Genomic DNA, 23,680 nt, shown 5'->3' on the forward strand with positions numbered 1-23,680 from the left:
TTTCCCACTATACTACTTCTATATATTAGCTGGACCTTAAGCAAGTCAAGCTTCAGGTGCCTACTTTCCTCTTCAAAATGAGAAACTTGGCTCTTAGCTCATGGATCACATGAGGGCAGGCATGAGTCCCATTTGGCCCATGGATCAGTTTGCTAACCCTTAGATTAACTACTCTCTAAACTTCAGCTTCTTAAACTGAAGGCCATGGCCTCATATGGGTTGACAATGTGAGGGTTGCAAAATTATAATTTATTTGTATTAAAAAATTTCTTGGGCAAAAAAAGTGTCTTAAGTGAAAAAAGTTTAAGAAGCACTGCTCTACAGGCAGTTTTCAAAAAAACCTATAAAGATTTACATGAATTGATGCTGAGTGAAGTGAGTAGAACAAGAATATTGTACAATAACAGCAACACTGTGCGGATGATTAACTCTGATAAGATTTTGTTCTTCTCAGCCAATGCAATAATCTAAGACAATGTCAAATGACTCATGATAGAAAATGCTATCCACATCCCAGAGGAAAAACTTCAGAGCCTGAATGCAGATAAAAGCATACTATTTCCACTTTTTTTCCCTCATAGTTTTTCCTTCTTGTTCTGATTCTTTCACAACTAATGTGGAAATGTTTAATATGACTGTAAATGTAAAACCTATTATGAGATTGTTGGGAAGGAGAAAAAATTGGAAATCAAAACATCATAAAAGTAAATGATGAAAACTGGGCAAGAAAACCTATTAGGCCTGGCTAGGATCTGAAGGAAATCTTGGTGGGAAATGCAAAAAAGTGTTTGTCTATGTCCAAAATGAGACAACAGTTGAAAATGGACAGAGATGTTGGAATAATTCTATAATCATAATTATAGGGAAAGGTTGAAGTTGGTATACTGCTTGAGTTTAGAACTACAGGAGGCCTCAATTTGTATAGTTAGCTCCTAGGAATAGAGAGTGACCAAGCTGTGAAAGAAGGCCTGAACCAGTCCAGGTCAGAAAAACAGCAGGTTAAAATGTCCCTAACAATTAACAGTAGAAGAGGCCCAACTTAGTCTAAAAAAATAAAAAGATAAGAAAAAGAAAATCCTATGATGCTGTAGCTATAAAGTTATATATTCATTCAATCAACTAAAATATTCACACACAAGCAGTTCAATAGAAAAATGATTTATTGTGGCTCCTTCCATACATCTTATTGTAATTTAGGGGACAAAGACACATAAAATTAGACTCTGAAAGCTACACTTAAAATAACAAAGGTTCAAGGCAAAGCTGATCCCCTGAATAGAGTTATCAGCCTGGAGGCTCCAGCTCCCTAAATTTACTTGTATACATCTTCACCAGAAGTGCCTTTTGTGAAATTTATAATTGGGCTTTTAGGAAATAATGAAATACTTTATTCAAATACTTTCATTATACAAAGGGAAATAGTTTCTCTCAAAAATGGCAGGTGGGAGGGGGGGAAGGAATAAAGAGGACATCTGATTCATGAGTGGTGGGTCTATTTAGAAAAACAACGGTATTAATACTATTATTACAAAGAAATCATGTCAATGAAACCAAGAGGATTTTTTCCCAAAACATGGTCAAATTTTTAAAAAAGTTTTACACCAGACCTTTCCTTATGTCATTCTGAATCACAGACAATCCATGTTCCAAATTTTTTTCCTGGAGAGCAGAATGGCCTTTGAAATGTCTTTAAAAGGAGCAAATCCAGTATTGTTGAGTCTTCACAAAAGGAAGTCTAACCCAGTAGATAGCCCCTGTAGAAATGCAAGAGTGAAAAGTAAGAATTAAACCATTTCATTAAAAATTGTTCCTACTATCTCTCATTTATATACAACTCTGAAGGTTTATAAAGTCCTTTTCATATATATCCTTTGATCTTCCTGTGAGGGAAGTGCTATTTTTATGGTACTTCCACATCAGTACCCAAATATTTTCATGGTAATAAATCCGCAATAAATAAAAAAAGATAAAAGCAGAGGAAAAAAAAAATTCCTTTTAAATTTAAAAGTCAGAATACAGTTCCCTGTAGAAGACATACACCATTCCTACAATTAGATTTGAGATTTCTAGAACTTAAATAGTCAGCTGATTCAACTCTCTAGAAAATGTGGAAAACAATATTATAGAGAATGACAACCTATGAGAAAGCATAAGACACTCCTCTGAAAAAGGAACAAAGGATATCCACATGTGAGTTTCAAAGAGTATTAACATTCATTGTTTGTACTTTAGGCACCAGGTAGAGATCCTCATGAAGCCCCTTTGATAAATATAGTTTAAGTTAAAGTTCTAACATTTTCCTTTAATGTTAAAATATTTTAAAAATTTAAATTATGACCAAAAAGATTAATTATTTTAGACAAAGTGACTATATATTCCCAGGTGGCCACAGCCTTCCTAAAATAACTGTACAATGTTTAATCTATATCAGATTGCTTAATTGTTTAGATAATATTCAGGGGAAAATTTTTTTTAAATGTACAATAACAATATGCAATGTTTTTATATTTAGTTATATCAAATAATTTAAAAATCTGCACACTAAATTAATTAGTTCAATTCAATTCTCCTATAAGACATAGTTTGTTTCTAAAGGGCAAACCCATTTTCACAATGAAAGGATTCAGTACTTTCTTCATGAATTTTCTAGATGATTTTGATCTGAAATTTGTGAATACAAATAATTCTGTCCACCTATGTTATTTATTTATTGTAACTTATTATTTAAGTTATTTATAATATTAAACTATATGTATGTGTTTGGGGGGGGATGGAGGATATCTGAAAGTGACATTTTAGCTGACTATTATATATAAGACCTACAAGTAGATTACTTATAAAAATTTAAAAAAAAACAAGTCTAATAGTCAGTATCTGGCCCTATGACGTTGGCATTAATAAAAGAGGTGAATGATATGAATATATCTAAATTCAGACCACAGAACTACAAATTAGCTATGTTTTCAGATAAAAACCAATGAAAATAATAATTCCTAGCAACTCAATATTAGCAGAAAAAACACCTGCCCCCTCTTAGTGAGGTGAAGTCTAAAGAAACAAAAGTTGTTTTCATTTAACTGATAGGAAGTAATCATATTTGTAAATCTTGTAATTTATATGAAAATGAGGTAAAATGGTGTGTTTTCCTCTTCCATTTCAGCAAAATACCTGGGTAAGGAAGAGAGAGGGAGTACAAGAAAAGGGAGAAAGGGAATAGAAGGCAAGGGAATGGAGTATAGGAGAAAATTCAAATAAACAGACAGACATTGCAAATTGTGTCAGTTTTATAACTTATAACATTGTCTTCCCAAATTCAAAGAGCCACAGCACACATTTTATAATTTTCATATACTTAATAATGCTTCCATAAAAAGTAGAAATCAAGATTAGAGACACATGGTATAAAAGGAAGGAATACTGATTGGAGACTGAGGATGCAAATTGAAAGCCTTTCTCTAATGCTTACTACTGGGGTGACCTTGGTCAAATTGGTTAATAGGGCCCCAGTTTTCTTATTTATAAAATGAGGTAGTTAAACCAGATGGCTTTGGAGGTCCCAGCCAGCTCTAGGTCTACGATCCTTTTCGAAGAGGGCCAGGCAGGGAGTACAGCCCAAATCAAGGAGAAAGATGAATGGGGAGAGGCCATTCAATTTGGCATTTAAAAAGTCATTGTTAACCTTTAAAATGCTTCTTAAGAATTAGTCTTACACCACAGCACTATATAAAGGAATGACCAATTGGGTCAATTATGCATGTCTCTTTGAAAATATACCTTCAAGCAGATCTTTGGACATAAAAATTTTTTTCAGTATCCCATTCTAGTTTTTTCTTTTGAACTCACTTATTTTCTTACATGTACATTCATTTTGTAGTAATGTGGATGTAATATGTCTTCCTTATTAGATTAAAAACTCAAGAATATTCCGAGATGTCCTTGATCAAAGTTATGATCTCAAGCAAGATACTCTTTAAACAAACATTAAAAATCTTTCAGAATTACCACTTACAAATTAAGATTATAAAAATTAACACTTAAAGAGAATCTTTTAGGTAAAGTGAAAATTATTATAAAGAAGTAAAATTCACCAATTTAACACTTATCTTACAATTGAACATTAAAAGAATCTTAAAAGTAAACTAATCACTTAGATTAGCCCCCAAAAGTTTAATGACTTATCCAAATCATCCAAGCAGTCAGTAGCAGAAGGACCAGGATTCAAACTCAGGTCTTTGAATCTTCATCTTCTCTCTTATTCTACTACACATTCTCACTCCCCCTAAATAACCAACTTCCAAAACCAGTGTTGTTCTTATTATATCATGAAGTACTATACTGGTTTTATAATTTAAAGTCTTTGGGGGAAAACATACATTAATTATAAACATCATAAAAGGAATGATAGCAATGTCCTCCACGACTAGGTCTTAAAGAATCAAGAGTGGAAAGGGAATTAGAAGGTATTATATAAATGACTAACAATCCTCTCTCCAGCATACAAGGGGGAAATGGGTGTTGGTTTGAAGACATTAAAGTGACAGGGAACCACTATCTCCTAAAGCAGTGTATTCTACTTTTTAAATCTCTAAAAACTTTTGGAGGTTTTTTCTTTATGCCAAGCCTAACTTTCTCTCTAAAATTGTTCCCATTGTTAACTTCTGGGGTCAAGAACATATCTAATCCCTTTTCTACACAAGGGCATTCTAAACTATGACTATGAAGAATGTCCTACCAAGCCTTCCATTCTCCAAAATATAAATATGCCCTACATACTTTCAATTCATATATAACAATCTTGAAACCCTTTATTATCCTGCCTGCCTTTTCTCGATTCTTTCCGATTTACCAATACCTTTCCTAAAATGCAGTAATCATAAGAGAGCATATTTTTCAGATCACATGGACAGGACTTTTACCTGCTGTCTCATTTTGAGCTTTCAAAAAAAAAAAAAAAAAAAAAAAATCAACTTGAAAATGTCTTTTACATTTTATGTTAATAATATATTTTTTCAACTACATGTAAAGATTGTTCATTTTTCCCTTCTTTACCTTCTCTTCCCAAGACAGCAAACAATCTGATATAGGGTATACATGTACAATCATTTTTAACATATTTCCATATGAGTCAGATTGGGAAAGAAAAATCAGAACACAAGGGAAAAAAACATGAAAAAAAAAAAAAAAAAAAAAAAACCAACAAAACAACTTCTCCCCCCAAAAAAGGTGAAAACAATATGTTTTGATACATATCCAGTCTCCATAGTTCTCTCTCTGGATGCAGATGGCACTTTCCAAACCAAGTTTATTAGAATTGTTCTCAATCATTTTATTGCTGAGAAGAGTTAAGTCTACCATAGTTGATCATCTCACACAATCTTTCTATTACTGCGTACAAAGTTTTCCTAGTTGAAGTCCTCTTCCCCTCCCCTTCCCTCCAGCCATGAACTGTTTTCTAGCTGAGTTAGATTATTTATTTCATCTTTTTAGATCTGGCTCCCTGTCTAACCTGTCAATTTTTAAAAATAGTCCGGATGGTCTAAAATGGGTGGAGATGCAGAAATGAATTAGCTTCCCACATACTTTTTATACCTAATCTCTGTCTGTCTCCCTTCCTCTGCCCTACAATCTTCATCACACTATCCTAACATGTAAGACTATGGCATAAATATAGCAGGATTCCAAGTGTATCTGAATTTTGAAACCCTGAAAGTGTGTGTGTATTTTTTTTTTTTTTAACTAGATATATTTAGGCCTGGAATTAGGCTAAGCACATACGCTGATTGGGGGGGATGGAGATAAACTGATGAGCCAATAATTCCCCAATCCTTCTCTTGTCAAAAAAGAATCTGATGATTCTAAAATTCAGAGTTGCAGAAGTCCTTTTCCATCTGTTATTTCATTTATACCTTAAGAAGAGAGCCCCAAAGACAAGGGCAGGAGGAAAGATTGAAGAGAGAGAAAGAGAGAGAGAGAGAGAGAGAGAGAGAGAGAGAGAGAGAGAGAGAGAGAGAGAGAGAGAGAGAGAGAGAGAGAGAGAGTGTTTTTGTGGTGATTTTGAAAATTCTAGGAAAGAAAAAGAAGGGGAAAGGAAGGGACTATGATTTACAAGATGGACAACAAATAAAGTGTCTGATCAGACCTTTGGAAAATGAGACAGGACTAAAATCAAGCAAGAGAAGAGCAAGCTACTTGGTCTTTGAGAAACTCCAGTGCTCTCATTGGCCCTATACTTCTGCTTAAAAGCCCATCCATCTTTTCAATAACATTTTTCCAATAATGCCACAGCCTCTGAAGAATTAAAGCTAAATGTCTCCTAAAGAGCAATAAAGGGTAAGAGAGAGAACATGAATTGTCATAAAAACAGGCCAAACACTCCACAAGAGGCATAAATGATGACAGCCATTCTCTATGAAAGAGAGAGTCAGTTAGGCAAAGGGAAGAATAATTGCCAGGCATTTGGTATTCTTTGTTCAAATCCATGAAATGTGAAGATAACCAAATCACAAATCCACTAAAATAGTACTGCTGAAGAGCTTTCTGCTGTGAGTTTCCATTTTTAAAGGATCCATCTGTAATTTTCTTTTCTGTCCAAGAGCAATGGACTAAATGAGGAGATCGATTGTAACACAAGCCCATCCACTAGCTAGCTGTATCACATCCCACTTCACTTCTCTGGCTTCAATTTCCTCAAACACAAAAGGATTTTTGATTAGAATGAGCTTTAAAAAGTTCTTTCCAACTCCAAAAATTTCTTAAGTTTTACACTAATCTTCAACTTTACAACCTACCAGTAATAGAAACCATGAAGCAAAATGTTTAATGACTTACGGCAGCTTCATTCTCATGAACACTCTCGCCATGAAGAAACTCAAGAGGACACTGACGAAACCAATGAATAGAAGGAGAAACCTATTGAGCTTGGGAATATTTGGTGCATTGGATCGGTCTAGGATTATGAAACCTAAACCTCCCATTGTAAACAGGAAACTGGATGCAAGTCCTTCCATAATATATTGTCCATTTACTCTGCAAAAGAAAGAATAATTTTCTGCAAAAAATATAAACATGAAGATTTTGTGTATTCAAGACTAGCTTTTCCTTTAGTTTGAAACTAGGATTCTTAAATGCACTACCAATCCCAAACTTCATTGCAGAAGTAGGAGATCCTTGTTATGGAATAACACATTCACAGCTAGATATGAATGAGTATTTTCTGAATTTGTCAAATTATTCTTTCAAATCAAATCTAGTTTGTATTGTACTGTTTTTGTTGCTGTACTAGTTATTTTACATTCTCAATTTTGCAAATAGAATACCATCTAAAATAATGATTACTTTAAAATCTTTTATTTTATTTCCTTATATTCTATTTATAGGGGGAAAAAAAAAGTATATTTTTAGTTGTGCTGTACCCAAAACTTACTTTCCTATAGAATACCATTCTGCCCTCTTCAGAAACTCTTAGTTCATAAAACATTTACACATGTTCAAATGAATTTTAAACTTGAGATATTTGCTTGTGTGACAGGTAAAAAAATTTTCCTTTTCAAAGGGAAACTTTTAAAAGGAAAGTTACAAATTTAAAACAATGCTTATTACTTAAATGCAAGCAACACATTGAAAACATTTCATGGCTGATGTTTTAATCCTACAACTTTAAAAAAAATTCTTATTAATCACATTTGCTATACTCTTTTCATTTTATATAGCTATCTTAAAGAAGATGGATCTTTCTTAAACAAGTGAATACAGAAAACTTAATTTCCATAAGACAGGGGTTCTCAAGCTTTTATGCATTGCAGACTCCTTGGGAAATTGTTTTTAAATGTATAAAATGTAAAGGAAATTACAAGTAAAACCAATTATATTGAAATAAAATTACAAAATTTTAAGAGAGTCCAGGTTAGGAACCCCTACTATAAAATCAGGGTTAGAAGCCCAACAAGATGGCAGAATGGACATTTCTTTAATACTCAGAACTTCTCAAGCTACTTCGAACAGAAATTATGCATCAATAATAAAACAATTTCAGCTTTCTCCAAGGTCAAGGATATATGGAGACCCAAAGATAAAAATTCCATGAATACCTAACATACTAACATGATACTGACTCATGCTGAACTCCTATTGTCCACCACACTAACTTGACATGCAACCCCTGGGCTTATAACAAACTGCAACCCTCCTATCCTTCCCTTTCTGGTGCCATGGAGAGCCAAACTTCAAACTGTCTCAATAGCTTCAATAACCAGAATTGGGGGCTATTCTGTGCTGCAAAAATCTTTGCAGGAAAGCTGAGAACAGAAAGGAAAAGGCAGCATATGTGTTTGGACTTTAAGGAGTTCAAAACCCCACTTTTCTTCCTTCTTCAGAGATATATTCCAAATGACAGAAATTTGCCTAGCCTACAACAGCACCAGCATAGTAATGCTTGGTACCATCATGCCAAAGAACTTAGAAACAGAGAGAATGGATGTGGGAGAGACATTCTACTAAACCAAGAAAAAGAACCAGTCCTTCCTAATGTTGGGATAAAAACCTAGGCTGGTGAATTGTAGACTGTTCACCATAGGATGATGCTGAGATGCTTCTGAGATACAAAACTCAGCCACTCCAAAATCCGGCACAGAGGATAATTATTCTTTAAATAATGGTGTTTTCCAAAAGGAAATTTGATTGCATTTTAAAATAAGCACACATTGTTTAATCTCTCTCCTTTATTGCATTCCACCAGTTACTTTTAACAAAATAATTTCTACCTATATGCCAAAAAGGCAACTGGTCTCTGATGTCCATGTTCATCTGTCATAGATCCAACACTGGGAGGTTCCACAATGACATCATAAATTATTCCTATGTGGAAAATAAAAGTGAAAATTAGGCTGGATTAAAGTTATAACTTTCTTTTATCTCTGAAGACATAAAATTCTTTATTTTATTAATATAAATGTTTAACTATGCATACCTTTTGACCCAGTAGTGTTACTAATGGACTTATATCCCAAAGAGATCTTGAAGAAGGGAAAGGAATCTGTATGTGCAAGAATGTTTGTGGCAGCCCTCTTTGTAGTGGACAGAAACTGGAAATTAAGTGTATGCCCATCAATTGGAAAATGGCTGAATAAATTGTGGCATATGAATATTATGAAATATTATTGTTCTGTAAGAAATGACCAATAGGATGATTTCAGAAAGGCCTGGAGAGACTTACATGAACTGTTTCTGAGTGAAATGAGCAGGACCAGGAGATTGTTATACACTTCAACAACAATACTATATGATGATCAATTCTGATGGATGTGGCCAACTTCAACAATGAGATGAACCAAATCAGTTCCAATAGAGCAGTAATGAACTGAACCAGCTACACCCAGCGAAAGAACTCTGGGAGATGACTATGAACCAACCACTACATAGAATTCCCAATCCCTCTATTTTTGTCCGCCTGCAATTTTTATTTCCTTCACAGGCTAATTGTACATTATTTCAAAGTCTAATTCTTTTTGTGAGCAAAATAACTGTTTGGTCATGTATACATATATTGTATTTAACTTATACTTTAACATATTTAACATGTATTGGTCAACCTGCCATCTGGGGTCAGGGAAGGAGGGGAAAAATTAGAGCAAAAGGTTTGGTGATTGTCAATGTTGTAAAATTACCCATGCATATATCTGGTAAATAAAAACTATTAAAATAAAAAAAAAATAATTGTTAAGATTACAAGGTGATACCCAGACAACCTGAGTTATCACCTTGTAATCCTAACAAATAATAATATAAATGTTTATGATTCGGTTTTCCCCATGTGCCAAAATCAAATGAGACGCAGTTCATTTAAGATATGGCAGCCCCTTTAACTTTGTGTAAAAATTTTGTTGCAAAGTAATCAATATTGGAGAAGTCCTCATATTTATTTAAAGGAAAATACAAATATATAGCTTGAATTCATCTATCTACCTATATTTCATAACTATTTAAATTTTTTCCCTTAAATTGTGATTTCCATTGAGGTCTTATCTATGTAAAATTTTAAATCAAATGAAATATTTTAATGTCTTTGATGTCTTCAATTTTAAGACCTGGCAATTTAAAAAATCTAAAAACAATTATGTGCCCAATGACTAGGAAAGTTACACTATTTGCATTATATGAACATTATATGAACCATAACATTTTAATGCACCACAAAGAATGAATATTCTAATACTGTTCTGTAAGAAATGATGAGCAGGATGATTTCACAAAGGCCTGGAGAGACTTATATGAACTGATGTTGAATGAAATGAGACCAGGAGATCATTATATAATTCAACAAAAATACTATATGATGATCAATTCTGATGAATGTGGTCCTCTTCAACAATGACATGAAACAAATTAGCTCCAATAGAACAGTAATGAATTGAACCAGCTACACCCAGCAAAGAACTCAGGGAAATGAGTGTGAACTACTACATAGAATTCCCAATGCGCCTGCATTTTTTATTTCCTTCACAGGTTAATTGTACACTATTTAAAAGTCTGATTCTTTGTGTAGCAAAATAACTGTATGGATGTGTGTGTGTGTGTGTGTGTGTGTATATGTGTGTGTATATATATGTATGTATATGTATATATAGTATTTAACATATACTTGAACATATTTAACATGTATTGGTTTACCTGCCATTTGGGGGAAGGGGTGTGGATAAGGAGGGGAAAAAATGGAACAAAAAGTTTTGTAATTGTCGATGCTGAAAAATTACCCATGCATATATCTCGTAAATAAAAAGCTATAATACAAAAAAAAAAAGGTTAAAAGAAAAAAGAATAAATATTCTTCAGAATATACAGAAAAGCAAAGGAAAGCCTGATTAAACTAACACATAAGGTAGCAGAACTGAAATAAAAATAAACAATTACTACAATGTCAAGACTACCCCAAGAGGCAAATCAAAATAATTCAGGCTAGAATCAAATTAATTCAAACCAAATTCAGGTTAAATTAAATGGCTATATCAGAGTACTAAAGTTAAAATATTTCCATGAAGAAATGGTTAACTAAGAATTGATTAACAAGCATCTACTACTACTGAGAAGCTTAACGAAGTGAGGACTTAATTAAGTGCTGGGAATAAAAAAGAAAGTTAAGAGACAGTCCTTGCTCTCAAGGGGCTCACAATTCAATGAGGAGACAATACACAATGAAAACAAGAAATAAAAAGAACAAATTGGGTAGTGTTCTTAACAGTAATAGAGACATTTTGAGTTTATCAGGTCTGAGACATCCACTGTCCACCAATGTCTAAGATATGGAAATTCTTCTGGCTAGCTAAGTAGATCAAAATTATTACCAGACAGATAACACCTGAATCCATGGAAGCTGCTGATATTATTAAGCAAATAATATTCAGAAAGGAGAACCCAGAACAGAGCCCTGGGACACTCTCCATTAGTACGTGTGACCTAGATGATCCATCAAAGAAGACAAACAAGAAAACAGACAGTAGAAGAATCAGGATAGAGTAGTATCAGGGAAACAGGGAAAAGAGGGCACCACAAAGAAAAGGGTGAATGACTGTCAAAGTATGCCACAAAAAAGGTCACAAAGGATGAGGATTGAGAAAGTTATCAGATTTTGCAATCTAGCAATTATAGAGATTACTGAAAGATTTGGAATGGAAAATTCCATCCATATACAGATGGAGACTGAACGTGGATCAAAACATACCATTTTTACCTTTTTTTCCCCATCATGGTTTATTCCTTTTTTGTTTTTTCTTTCATATGACTAATATGAAAAAATGCTTAAAATGATTGTACATGTATAAACCTACACCAGATTGCTTACTGTCTTGGGGAAAGAGAAGGTAAGGGAGGGAAAAAAAAACTTTAACAAATACTATTAAATAGAAAAATAAAGAAAAAGATTACTGGAAATTAGAAAGTTACATCTGCTGCCAACTGCCAATATTAGACACCTTTCTCCTTAACCTTTTGTGACTATTTAACCTCTTGTATTCATATTTTTAGCAAATAGCACAGTACCTGGCGAACAGCAAGTCACTAGCTAATTAAAGACACAACAGAGCGGGGATTTGGGGAAGTGATTGATGTATCAATTGAAACACTGACAAATAATCTTGTTTTTTCATTATAACTTTAAAAGCAATTATCATTAACCTTCCTGTTACTATTCAGTAAGATAATCTGTTGGTAGTAATAGCAAGTTGTTCATTTTTAGGAAGGTCACACTGTAGACTACATCAAGAAACAACAATGTTTTAGCCTCAAGGTCCCCAACACATCCAGTTATTGGGCCCTGAGGTTATAATCTTCACACAATCTACATTATTTTCCTTTTTCCAATAAACTCAAGTGCTTTTCTTCACTCACCTAACTTTAAATCTAGCTTTGGGCTCCCCTTAGGAATGGCATTTTGTCAAGTCAGTATTACATCTTTGCTATACCCCTCTGTCCAGATTTCTTCTATTCATGACTACAGTCATAAAGAATTTTCCCTCAGGACAAACTACCTCTCTATGCCTCCCTTTGGCCTTAATACTTAATTGTCAGTTTTCAGGAGAGAGGAAGAGGACTTTCCTCCTTCTAGATAATCTGGAAATTGAAATGGATCAAATTAAATAAGAATTTTATTACAAACTTACTTTGAAAATTTTGAGATTATCAGAGAATAAGAAAATGTTTTTTCTTGATTGCATAATCCAAATTTTACACAATTTAAATAATCAGGAAAAATTATTCTTGGCTTCTAATCATTTAAATAATTAAAATATATTCATTCAATAATACTCAGGAATAACTCAACATTTAAATTGAACATTAAATCAAACTCATTCATTTGACAAATATTCCTTTAAGTGACAGACGGTGAACCTGACCCTCAAAGAACCAGTTATTACAAGTCAGTTACATCTTCTACTTGTCTGATTCAGGCAGGCTCTAATATCCTCCTATTCATTCAAGTCATTCAATGAATATATAATAAGCATCTACTACGTACAAGGTACCAGAGATAAAAGATGAATAAGAAACAAGCTTATAGACCAATAAGGAAACATAAAAGATGGTGATGGCAGCAGGGTGACAATGAGAAGAGCTGTGGATCTAAAGTCAGAGGGGGTGGTGGTTGAGTCATTTCATTCACATCAAAAACTCTTCATTACCCCATCTGGGATTTTTATGGCAAAGATACTAGAGTGGTTGAAGTAGCAAACCACTGGCTCATTTTACAGATGAGGAAACAGAGTTAAGTGATTTACTCAAAGTCAATAATCATAAAGTGTCTGAGGCCAGATTTGAACTGAGAAAGATGAATCTTCTTACTCCAGGTCTAGCATTTTTTTTTTTTCTGAAGCAATTGGGGTTAAGTGACTTACCCAGGGTCACAGAGCTAGGCAGTATTAAGTGTCTGAGACCAGATTTGAACTCAGGTCCTCCTGAATTCAGGGCCGGTGCTCTATCTATTGCACCACCTAGCTGCCCTGCCATCCTCTTCTAAGTTTATGAGAAACTGTGGCAAATGGGGGTAAAGTGACTTGTCTAGGATCACACAGTAAGTGAGGTTGGATTTGAACTCAAATCTTCCTGATGCTAGGCTGATAGATTTCTTAAGAGTCTGTAGTTGGAAAAGAGTGTTAATCCCTCATTTTGCAGATAAGCTTAACCAAACTAAGTGTTGGCTCAGGATCACACAGACAGAAACTAAGGGAAACATTTAAATATGAGTGAGTCACAGGATCCAGGGAGAAGGAATAGGTTTTTGCACAAGTCAGGAGGAAAAAAAATGCACAGTACTCCAGTACCTCTGCCAAGAAAAAAAAGTCGAAAGGGTCTCAAAGAGTTGGAGGAAACTAAATAACGAGGTAAACAGAACAAAAGATGTAGAAAGAGCTTGAAAGATTTCTTCTAGTTGGAAGAATTAAGAGAGGTTTAATGGAGGAAGTAGCACCTGAGCACAGCCTTGAAAAGAAACAGGAACATAACTGAATATATAAATGAATTATAAAGGATGTAAATGCTCACTATGTGAAAGTATTATGCTAAGTGCTGAGAATATAAACAGCAAAGAAAAAGTATATTTATTCTCAAGGGACTTGTATTCTAATGGGAGTTGTTTCATATAGGAAGTTTCAATTACGAGACACATGGAAAGTCTCATTTGTCCTTGGAATATGGAATGGCAAAGCAGATGGAAATCTTTTCTCTAACATCATTTCTACTGATAAAACCATTATCAGTTTCTGATGCTTTGTCATTGAACAATACCAAGATTGTAAGAACTTTCTTTTCCTGGCTCTTAGTTGTGGTTGCTGAAGAGTTCTGCAGCAGCTACAGCATCCAAAGCAGCAGTTGCCACATCCTATTTTATAGGGGGTTGCTTCTCTAAATGATGGCTTCAGGAATAGATTAGAATCAGGCTTGGTCTTAGGAGCTATTCCCAAAGTTCCTAAGCTTATCTAGCAATTGGTAAAGCACCAATGAGTTGGTATTGGTGGTGGTGAGGAAAATGGGTCCTTTCTTCATGCTAATGCTCCCTTCAGTGATGGCTGGCACTTCAGGTTTGCAGACAATACAAAATTTCTTTTGACTCACAAGTAAATGCTAGATAACCCATGATCACATATCTAGTAATTGTCAGACAGAATAATATACTGGTATCTGGTGACCCCAAATCCAGTACTTTATTTATGACATCACAAGCATTTCAATAGTAGGTAATAGGATAGAAAAGATATTCCAGGAATGGAATCATGACCAAAAGCATGAAAGATGGAAAATAACAAAATAAATAAGTTTAAGAATGGGAGAAAGGAGAGGATATGAAGGGAAAAATGAGTTTGAACAATATCTGGAAGATTTTACCATCTATGTTGATATTCCCTTCAAACTAACTTCCTATGACCTGCTCTCCTCCACCTTACCCTAATCACATACAGAGAGTTTGAATTTGCCATTTCACATGGTGTCATTTTCAAGTTCCATGAATCTTGAAACTTCTTAATCTCATCACAATCCATCCTCATTCCACCCTTCTCTCTGCCATGCAATTCTAAACCCTGTTCTTTATCTATACCACAACCTCCAATCAACTCTCTGACTCTCCAATACCCTCTCAGATCCTTTCCTCTGGATTACCTACACTCTCCTCTTTTCACTATTTTGAACCAGTTCAACTCTATACTGTTAAAGAGTCCTTTGCTTCTTTGTATCTCAATTGTAACCTACCAAGCATCTGTCTTGGAGCATCTCCCACAATTTTTTGCCTTAGCTCCTACATATATGCTACTGAACAGAAGTGGAGAAAAATCACAAAATCATGCAGATGTGGTCCACAAAAATTTGTGTTGTGCAACCTCAACTGGGTCCTAACTGCAGCAAAGCATTCTATACTTCCCTAATTAACTCAATAGCTCTTCAAACCTTTTCAACTCTCCTTAATAACTTTGCCCCATGGCAGAAACTAGGCATGGACCCACATTTAACACCACATACTAAGATAAGATCAAAATGGGTCCAAGATTTAGGCATAAAGAACGAAATCATAAATAAATTGGAAACTGGGACACTGATGCATTGTTGGTGGAGTTGTGAAAGAATCCAACCATTCTGGAGAGCAATTTGGAATTATGCCCCAAAAGTTATCAAAATGTGCATACCCTTTGACCCAGCAGTGCTACTACTGGGCTTATATCCCAAGGAAATACTAAAGAAGGGAAAGGGACCTGTATGTGCCAAAATGTTTGTGGCAGCCCTTTTCATAGTGGCTAGAAACTGGAAAATGAATGGATGCCCATCAATTGGAGAATGGTTGGGTAAATTATGGTATATGAAGGTTATGGAATATTATTGTTCAGTAAGAAATGACCAGCAGGATGAATACAGAGAGGCTTGGAGAGACTTACATCAACTGATGCTGAGTGAAACAAGCAGAACTAGGGGATCATTATACACTTCAACAATGATACTATATGAGGATGTATTCTGATGGAAGTGGTTATTTTCAACATAGAGAAGAGCTAACCCAATTCCAATTGATCAATGATGGACAGAATCAGCTACATCCAGAAAAGGAACACTGGGAAATGAGTGTAAACTGTGAGCACTGTTTTTTGTTTTGTTTTGTTTTGTTTTTCTTCCCAGATTATTTTTACCTTCCGAATACAATCCTTCCTTTGCAACAACAACAACAACAACAACAAAATTCGGTTCTGCACATATATATTGTACCTAGGATATACTATAAGATATTTAATACGTATGGGAATGCCTGCCATTTAGGGGAGGGGGTGGAGGGAAGGAGGGGAAAAATTCGGAACAGAAGGGAGTACAAGGGATAATGTTGTTTAAAAAAAAAAAATACCTATGCATATGTACTGTCAAAGAAAATGTTATAATTATAAAAATTAAAAAAAAAAAAAAGAAAACCTAAAAAAGAAAACCTAAAAAAGAAAAATAAATAAAAAATAAAAAATAACCTTGCCCCAATTTACTTTGAAATAAATTAAGGCTATTCAAAGACTTCCCTGCTTCTCTCCTGCCTACAAACATGCCCACTATCCTCAAAGTAAACCCTCACTTGATCCACCCAACCTTGCTACCTACTACTGTCCTATCTCTCTCCAGCCTTTTATAACTAAATTTCTGGTAAGAGCTCTTGAAAATAGGTACCTTTACTTCCTTTTTTCTCACTCTCAAGTTTCTACAGTCTGACTTCTGACCTTATAATTAAACCAAAACTGCCCTCTCCAAAGCTACCCGTGATCTCTTAATTATTTGCAAAATCAAATGAACTTTTTTCCTGTTTGTTTGTTTTGCTGAGGCAAGTGGGGTTAAGTGACTTGCCCAGAATCACACAGTTAGGAAGTGTTAAATGTCTGAGACTATATTTGAACTCGGGTCCTCCTGACTTCAGCTGGTACTCAAATGACCTTTTCCCAATCCTCTTCCTTTGAACTTTTTGCAGCCTTTGATACTATTACTCCCTGCCTCTTCAAAACTTCTCTCAAGAGTTTTATGATACTGCTGTCTCCTCCTTTTACCTGTGTCACTGGTTCCTTCTCAATCTCCTTTAATGAATCTTCCTCCAGGTTTTATACAAAAACCATGGATGTCACACAGAATTCTGTCCTAGGTTATCTTTTCTTCTCCCTCTATACATTTTTACTTGATAATTTCATCAACTCCTATAGATTTAATTATAATTAATTAAAATTCCACTTCTAAAGACAATTGCAAGTTAATATATTCATATACCAAACAGCAGAGAAGTCATAAAACTTCCAACACAAATGCAGATGGTAAAGAGTGTACTCCAAAGCACCTGAGTCTCACAGGACCTGGCCACACCCACCCAGCACTAGTCTACTTCATTTTTTAGAAATGCTAGTGTAGGCAATAAGAGAAGAAAAAGAGATTAAAGGAATTAGAGTAGGTAAATGAGGAAACCAAATAATCACTCCTTGTAGATGATATGACGGTATACATAGAGAATCCCATAAAATTTACTAATTAATCCAAAACTTTAGCAAAGTTGCAGAATACAAAATAAATCCACATTTTTATACATCACTAACAAAATGCAACAGCAAGAGATACAAAGAAAAAGTCCATTTAAAATAACTGTCTATAGTATAAAATATTTGGGAATCTATCTGCCCAAAGAAAGTCAGGAACTATATGAGCAAAACTTACAAAACACTTTCTACACAAATAAAGTCAGATCTAAACAATTGGAAAAATATTAAGAGCTCTTGTATAGGTCAAGTGAATAAAGAAGACAATACTACCTAATTTATTTATTTAGTGCTATACCACTCAAACTCCCATGGAACTATTTTACTGACCTAGAAAAAATAACAACAAAATTAATCTGGAAGAACAAAAAGTCAAGAATTTCAAGGAAACTAATGAAAAACAAAACAAAACAAAACAAAACAAAAACATCAAATGAAGGTGGTCTAGCTGTACCTGATCTAAAACTATATTATAAAGCAGTGGTCATCAAAACCATTTGGTATTGGCTAAGAAATAGAGAAATTGATCAATGGAATAGATTAGGTTCATAAGACAAAATACTCAATAACTATAGCAATCTAGGGTTTGACAAAACCAAAGACCCCAGCTTTTGGGATAAGAATTCACTATTTGACAAAAACTGTTGGGAAAAGTAAACAAGTATGGCAGAAACTAAACATTGACCTATACTTAACACTGTACACCAAGGTAAGATCAAAATGGGTTCATGATGTAGATATAGAGAATGAGATTATTAATAAATTAGAAAAACATAGGATAGTTTACCTCTCAGATATGTGGAAGAGGAAGGAATTTGTGACCAAAAAAGAACTTGAAATCATTACTGATCACAAAATAGAAAATTTTGAATATATTAAATTAAAAAGGGTTTGTATAAACAAAATTAATGCAGACAAGATTAGATGGGAAACAAACTGGGAAATCATTTTTACATTCAAAGGTTCTGATAAAGGCCTCATTTCTAAAATATATAGAGAACTGACTCAAATTTATAAGAAATCAAGCCATTCTCCAATTGACAAATGGGCAAAGGATATGAACAGATAATTTTCAGATGTCTGAAACTATTTCTAGTCATATGAAAAGATGCTCCAGATCACTATTGATCAGAAAAATGCAGACAACTCTGAGATACCACTACACACCTCTCAGATTGGCTAAGATAACAAGAAAAGATAATGATGAATGTTGGAGGGGATGTGGGAAAACTGGGACACTGATGCATTGTGGTGAACAGATCCAAAAGTTCTGGAGAGCAATTTGGAACTATGCTCAAAAAGTTATCAAACTGTACATACCCTTAGATCCAGCAATGTGACTACTGGGCTTATATCCCAAAGGGAAAGGCACCTGTATGTGCAAAAATGTTTGTGGCAGCCCTTTTTGTAGTGGCTAGAAATTGGAAACTGAATGGATGCCCATCAACTGGAGAATGGCTGAATAAATTGTGGCATATGAATGTTATGGAATATTATTGTTCTGTAAGAAATGACCAGCAGGATGATTTCAGAGAGGCCTGGAGAGACTTATATGAACTGATCTTAAGTGAAATGAGCAGAACCAAGAGATCATTATATACTTCAACAACAATACTATATGATCAATTCTGATGGCCATGGATCTCTTCAACAATGAGATGATTCCAAACAGTTCCGATTGTTCAGTAATGAAGAGAATCAGCTACACCCAGAGAGAGAACTATGGGAAATGAGTGTGGACCACAACATAGCATTTCCACTCTTTGTTATTTGCTTGCATTTTTGTTTTCCTTCTCAGGTTTTTTTTTTTTTTTTTTTTTTTTACCTTCTTTCTAGATCCAATTTCTCTTGTACACAAGATAACTGTATAAATATGTATACATATATTGTATTTAACATATACTTTAGCATATTTACCATGTACTGGACTACCTGCCATTTAGGAGAGGAGGTGGGGGGGAAGGAGAGGAAAAGTGGGATTAGAAAGTTTTGCAAGGGTCAATGTTGAAAAATTACCCATGCATATGTTTTGCAAATAAAAAGCTATAATAATAATAAATAATTAAAAAAAATAATAAAAAGAAAATCAATCAGATCTGAAAATACAGATCTCAAAGTCATTCCCAAAGGAGACAATTAAAGCCATACCCCACATAAAAATGATCAATGTGATATAGTGTAAGAGAATGGTGATAAGGACAGATAAATGTGATACTCACATTCAAAATAAAAGATAATGATTCAAGGATCCAGAGCAAGTATGGTCAGAGAGTAAAATCATAAAAGAACACAGGTGTATCTTCTACAGAAAACACATGGGAGTTGTACCTTAAAATAAAAAGACTACATGTGCTTGTAGGGCTTACATAAATTCTCCAACAGACTTCTAGGACCTAAAGCTTCTTAGGAGGACACAGGCAAAGACCTATGAATCAAATGTAGGCACACAGTAATTTCAGGTAAGGTTAAAAGCAAAACTTTCATAATGGAAAGAAACTAGTAGATAAGGATACACATCATGTTAAGAAATCAAAATATTAAGGATGTGAAATTAGAGAATTAAGGATGCAGTTTCCTCACAGATATTACTGAATGAAAAACAGGGTCCCCGTTAGATACTTATAATCTGTAATTCTGTAAATTACTATTTATAAAGATGGGAAAACCAATTTTAAAAATTTCATTACTGAATGATGCTTATAATATAACAATGTTAAACAACAAATATTTCCAGATACTACCAGGAGTCCAGAATTTTTCTCTCAGTTTATTTATTCAAGGACTAGTACATTATTTCTACTTTACTGTGATCATTATTTGTTGTTTGGGTCCAGTGTCCAGATATAGATCAGTTTGAGAATTGGAGATGGCTCTAGATGCAAAGGAAGACCTTGACTTTTTAAGCTTAGATCTTCCTTCAACAGGTCTCATTCTGACTGAGGCTGCACTCAATGAATAAGGTTAGGAAGCAATTGAGGGCAAAGAATCTCCTCTTTCACCTAGTCCAAAAACAAAAACAAAAAATCTAAACAAATAAATAGAATCTGTGTACAGGAAGGCTCTCCAGAAAAGAGATGGTGATCTATTGATAAGAGCATTGATCAACCGACAATCAGAAGACCTAAGTTCTAACAGAAAATAAGGAGCCATTTATTCTAAAATATACCTGAGAAAGAATCACTTTCTACATAAGACCAGACTAAATCGTCATCCAGCCTTTGCTTGAAAACCCCCAAACAGGAGATGATATCCACAATACTGGATGCCCTTTTAAAACCATTCTCCAGATTTTTCAAGAACTTTCTAAAACAGCGTCCCAAACTGAATAATCCTCTAGAGCCTGTGTGACCACAGTAGAATGGCACTATCCAGTCCCAATACAAAGGAAATTCCTTATAACTCTGGGTCTGCTTCTGGGGTACTTCTAACCCAAAATAACTTAAAAGGAGGTGATTTTAGAAGGGTTTGAGAACTGGGGGGGGGACAAGAGGAACGCAACCATTCGATATAACTGGACTCCTTTGTAAACCCGAGTATTTTGTAATGCATCTGTAAATGTTATTTGATATAATACGACCAGACTTTCAAAGGTCACAGCCCTCTAGGCTTAGATAATTCCATCTTTATTGGACTAAATTATGCAGCCTGTTTTGTATAGAACTGTTTGCCTGTGGTCTCCCCCGTTAGATTTGAGCTCCTTAAAGGCAGAAGCCTTCTTTTGCCTCTTTTTGTATATCCAGAGCTTAACACTATGTTTGGCACACAGTAGACATTAAAAAAAAAAAAAAAAAAAAGTTACTGAATTGAATTACATAGCTTACTTTGTATGAATGGGTTTGCCCGGTTAGATAGCCTCCCCCCCCCCCGCCCCAGGGCAGGGACTGCCTCTAGTCTTTTTTTGTATCTTAGTTTTCTTGATGGACTAACGTGATAGATATTTATACATATTTATATATGTTTATAAATATTTAAATATGTTGATACATATTTACACGCTGCTCTACTTAGCTGAAGACCAAGGGAGGACTCGCAAAAAAGTGAGTGAAGCCCGAACAAGACCTAGCGGAACCCCTCTGGGAACTCCCGAACCCCGCCGCATTACCTCCGGTGATGAGAAAATAAGACACCACCACTAAAGCGTACACCGTCATTGCTGATGGCATGTGGGCCCAGGGCGGCTTCTTCAGCTTCAGATTGGGACATTCTAGGACCACGAAGGGCACTCGGTACAAGGTCTCCATGTTGGCGGCGGCGACGTCCCACAGACCCAAGTTTCTATCACCTACACGCTGGAGCTACTGCCGCCGCCTCACCAGATTACATAGGGAGCATGCTCGAAGATGTCGCTAGGTTCCTGAAAGTTGAAAAAAAAAAAGGCCTGAGGAAGAATAGACAAGAGCCGCTAAAGCAACACCATGAAATCTAAAATATAAAATTTAATTATATACAAAATTTTCACGACAACGGAGGTGTACAAAGATTTTAGGATTTTTAATATACAATTAAGTGACAAGGTTTAAACTGCCAGGACCCACGCGGCCCTCAACGTGGCAAGAGAGGGGAGAGGAATGAGTCTTTCCTTGCTCGCCACGCCCCACCGGCTGTCGCAGAGTGGGGAGGGCTCTGACGTCGTGGAGCTCCGGGATTGGAGGAGTATAAATTAGCAGCCCGACGCTTGAGGTTGCCTGGCAGTAAAAAGAAGCCGGAAGCTGCGTGCTAGTTATGGAAGCTAGCTGGAGGAGAAATATTTGGTCTTGGAAAGGACCTGTTTAGAAGTCATCTAATCCACCGGTATTTTACTGAAAACACTCACTCTCATACTATGTAGAGTCATATATCCAATGGACTTGTGGGGACAGTGTTTCACCTTTTTTGTTGATGCCTTGCTTTTTTGTTTTCTTTCTCATTTTCCCCCCTTTTTGATCTGAATTTTCTTGTGCAGCAGAATAATTATGGAAATATGTATAGAAGAAATGCATATATTTACACATATATTGGATTACTTGTTGTCTAAGGGAGGGGGTGAGGGAAAGGGAGGGAGAAAAAAATTTGGAACAAGGTTTTTGCAAAGAATGAATGTTGAAAATAAGGCATGTATTTTGAAAACAACTTAAAAAAATAAGTAGAATTAGATTTGAAATGCAAGTTTTTGGTCTACATCCAATGTTCTTTCTGAATTGCCTTTTTACCTTTGATTTTCTCAATATAAAATGGAGAGGATGCCTTCCCTAATCTGCTTTTTATTGCCAAAAAGGGAACACCTTGCATACTCCTAGTTGACTCTAATTCTATTATTCTTTTTGTCTGTTTTCCCTGAGGCTGGGGTTAAGTGACTTGCCCAGGGTCACACAGCTAGGAAGTGTTAAGTGTCTGAGACCAGATTTGAACTCTGGTCCTCTTGAATACAGGGCTGGTGCTCTATCCACCGCGCCACCTAGCTGAATGAGATGAGGTGAGATCTTTCAAGATAGTTGTGAAAATCGAGTAAGGCTTCATCTACTTCAGAGTTTGAGTAGGCCCGAAGGACTGTGAACATCGAGTCAAGGGCATAATTGCGTTCCCCTCTCATGATACCTCCTCCCTATTTCAGCTAAATATGGGCAATTATGTATTTATTGGTCAAGTTCAATTTCATGAGCAGATCTCCTGTTTAGAATGTAAGACTCTCAGCCAATGAGGATGAGGGTCAGTGGTGGGAGGGGGTATTTGACTTAGGGATTAAAGGGGCTGTCCTGCCCACTGGAGGCGCTTCCTCTCTTCGATTGTCTGCTGGAAGAGTGGGACACCCTTCTCTTGAAAATGTACAATAAACTTTGCTTTTCTCTAGAACTCTCTCCAGCTTTTTTATTAAATGGTGACTGCCCCAAATTCTATTATTCTTAATCTCTTAGTTAACATAAAGAATTCAGAATGTCTTTTTTCTTCCATTATATCATCTCAGCATTGGAAGAGACTATGCAGATCATTTGGTCCAACTTATTCTTAAGCAGAAAGTAAATCATGCCCTTTATAACATCTCCCCTGTCAGATGGCCATCAAGCCTTTGCTTTAAGAATTCCAGTGATGCAATAACAATAATATTCTATGATTCTATACTGTCAATAAGTTCTCAACAATGCAATGATCCAAAGACAATTCTGAAGGACTTGTGATGAAAGGTA

General features: G+C 35.2%; 1 protein-coding gene across 1 annotated transcript; it reads right to left on the minus strand.

Annotated features, from left to right (window-relative positions):
* Positions 1–1,142: 1,142 nt before the first annotated feature.
* OSTC (oligosaccharyltransferase complex non-catalytic subunit) lies at positions 1,143–21,850 on the minus strand. The gene is made up of 4 exons (XM_074273537.1): positions 21,622–21,850; positions 8,760–8,853; positions 6,829–7,026; positions 1,143–1,754 (listed from the first exon to the last, which is right to left on the minus strand). The coding sequence occupies exons 1-4, from the start codon at positions 21,758–21,760 to the stop codon at positions 1,736–1,738; spliced, it is 450 nt and encodes a 149-aa protein (XP_074129638.1). The 5' UTR covers positions 21,761–21,850; the 3' UTR covers positions 1,143–1,735.
* Between the last annotated feature and the right edge of the window lie 1,830 nt (positions 21,851–23,680).

This window comes from Sminthopsis crassicaudata, chromosome 6, assembly GCF_048593235.1.
Source record: "Sminthopsis crassicaudata isolate SCR6 chromosome 6, ASM4859323v1, whole genome shotgun sequence".
NCBI classification, from domain to species: Eukaryota; Metazoa; Chordata; class Mammalia; order Dasyuromorphia; family Dasyuridae; genus Sminthopsis; species Sminthopsis crassicaudata.

Coding starts and splice junctions, on each gene's coding strand:
- OSTC (XM_074273537.1), bottom strand. CDS start 21,760: ATGGAGACCTTGTACCGAGTGCCCTTCGTGGTCCTAGAATGTCCCAAT. Junction 8,854..21,621: donor TTATTTTCTCATCACCGGAG/GTAATGCGGCGG, acceptor TTTTCCACATAG/GAATAATTTATGATGTCATT. Junction 7,027..8,759: donor GTTGCCTTTTTGGCATATAG/GTAGAAATTATT, acceptor TTTCTTTTGCAG/AGTAAATGGACAATATATTA.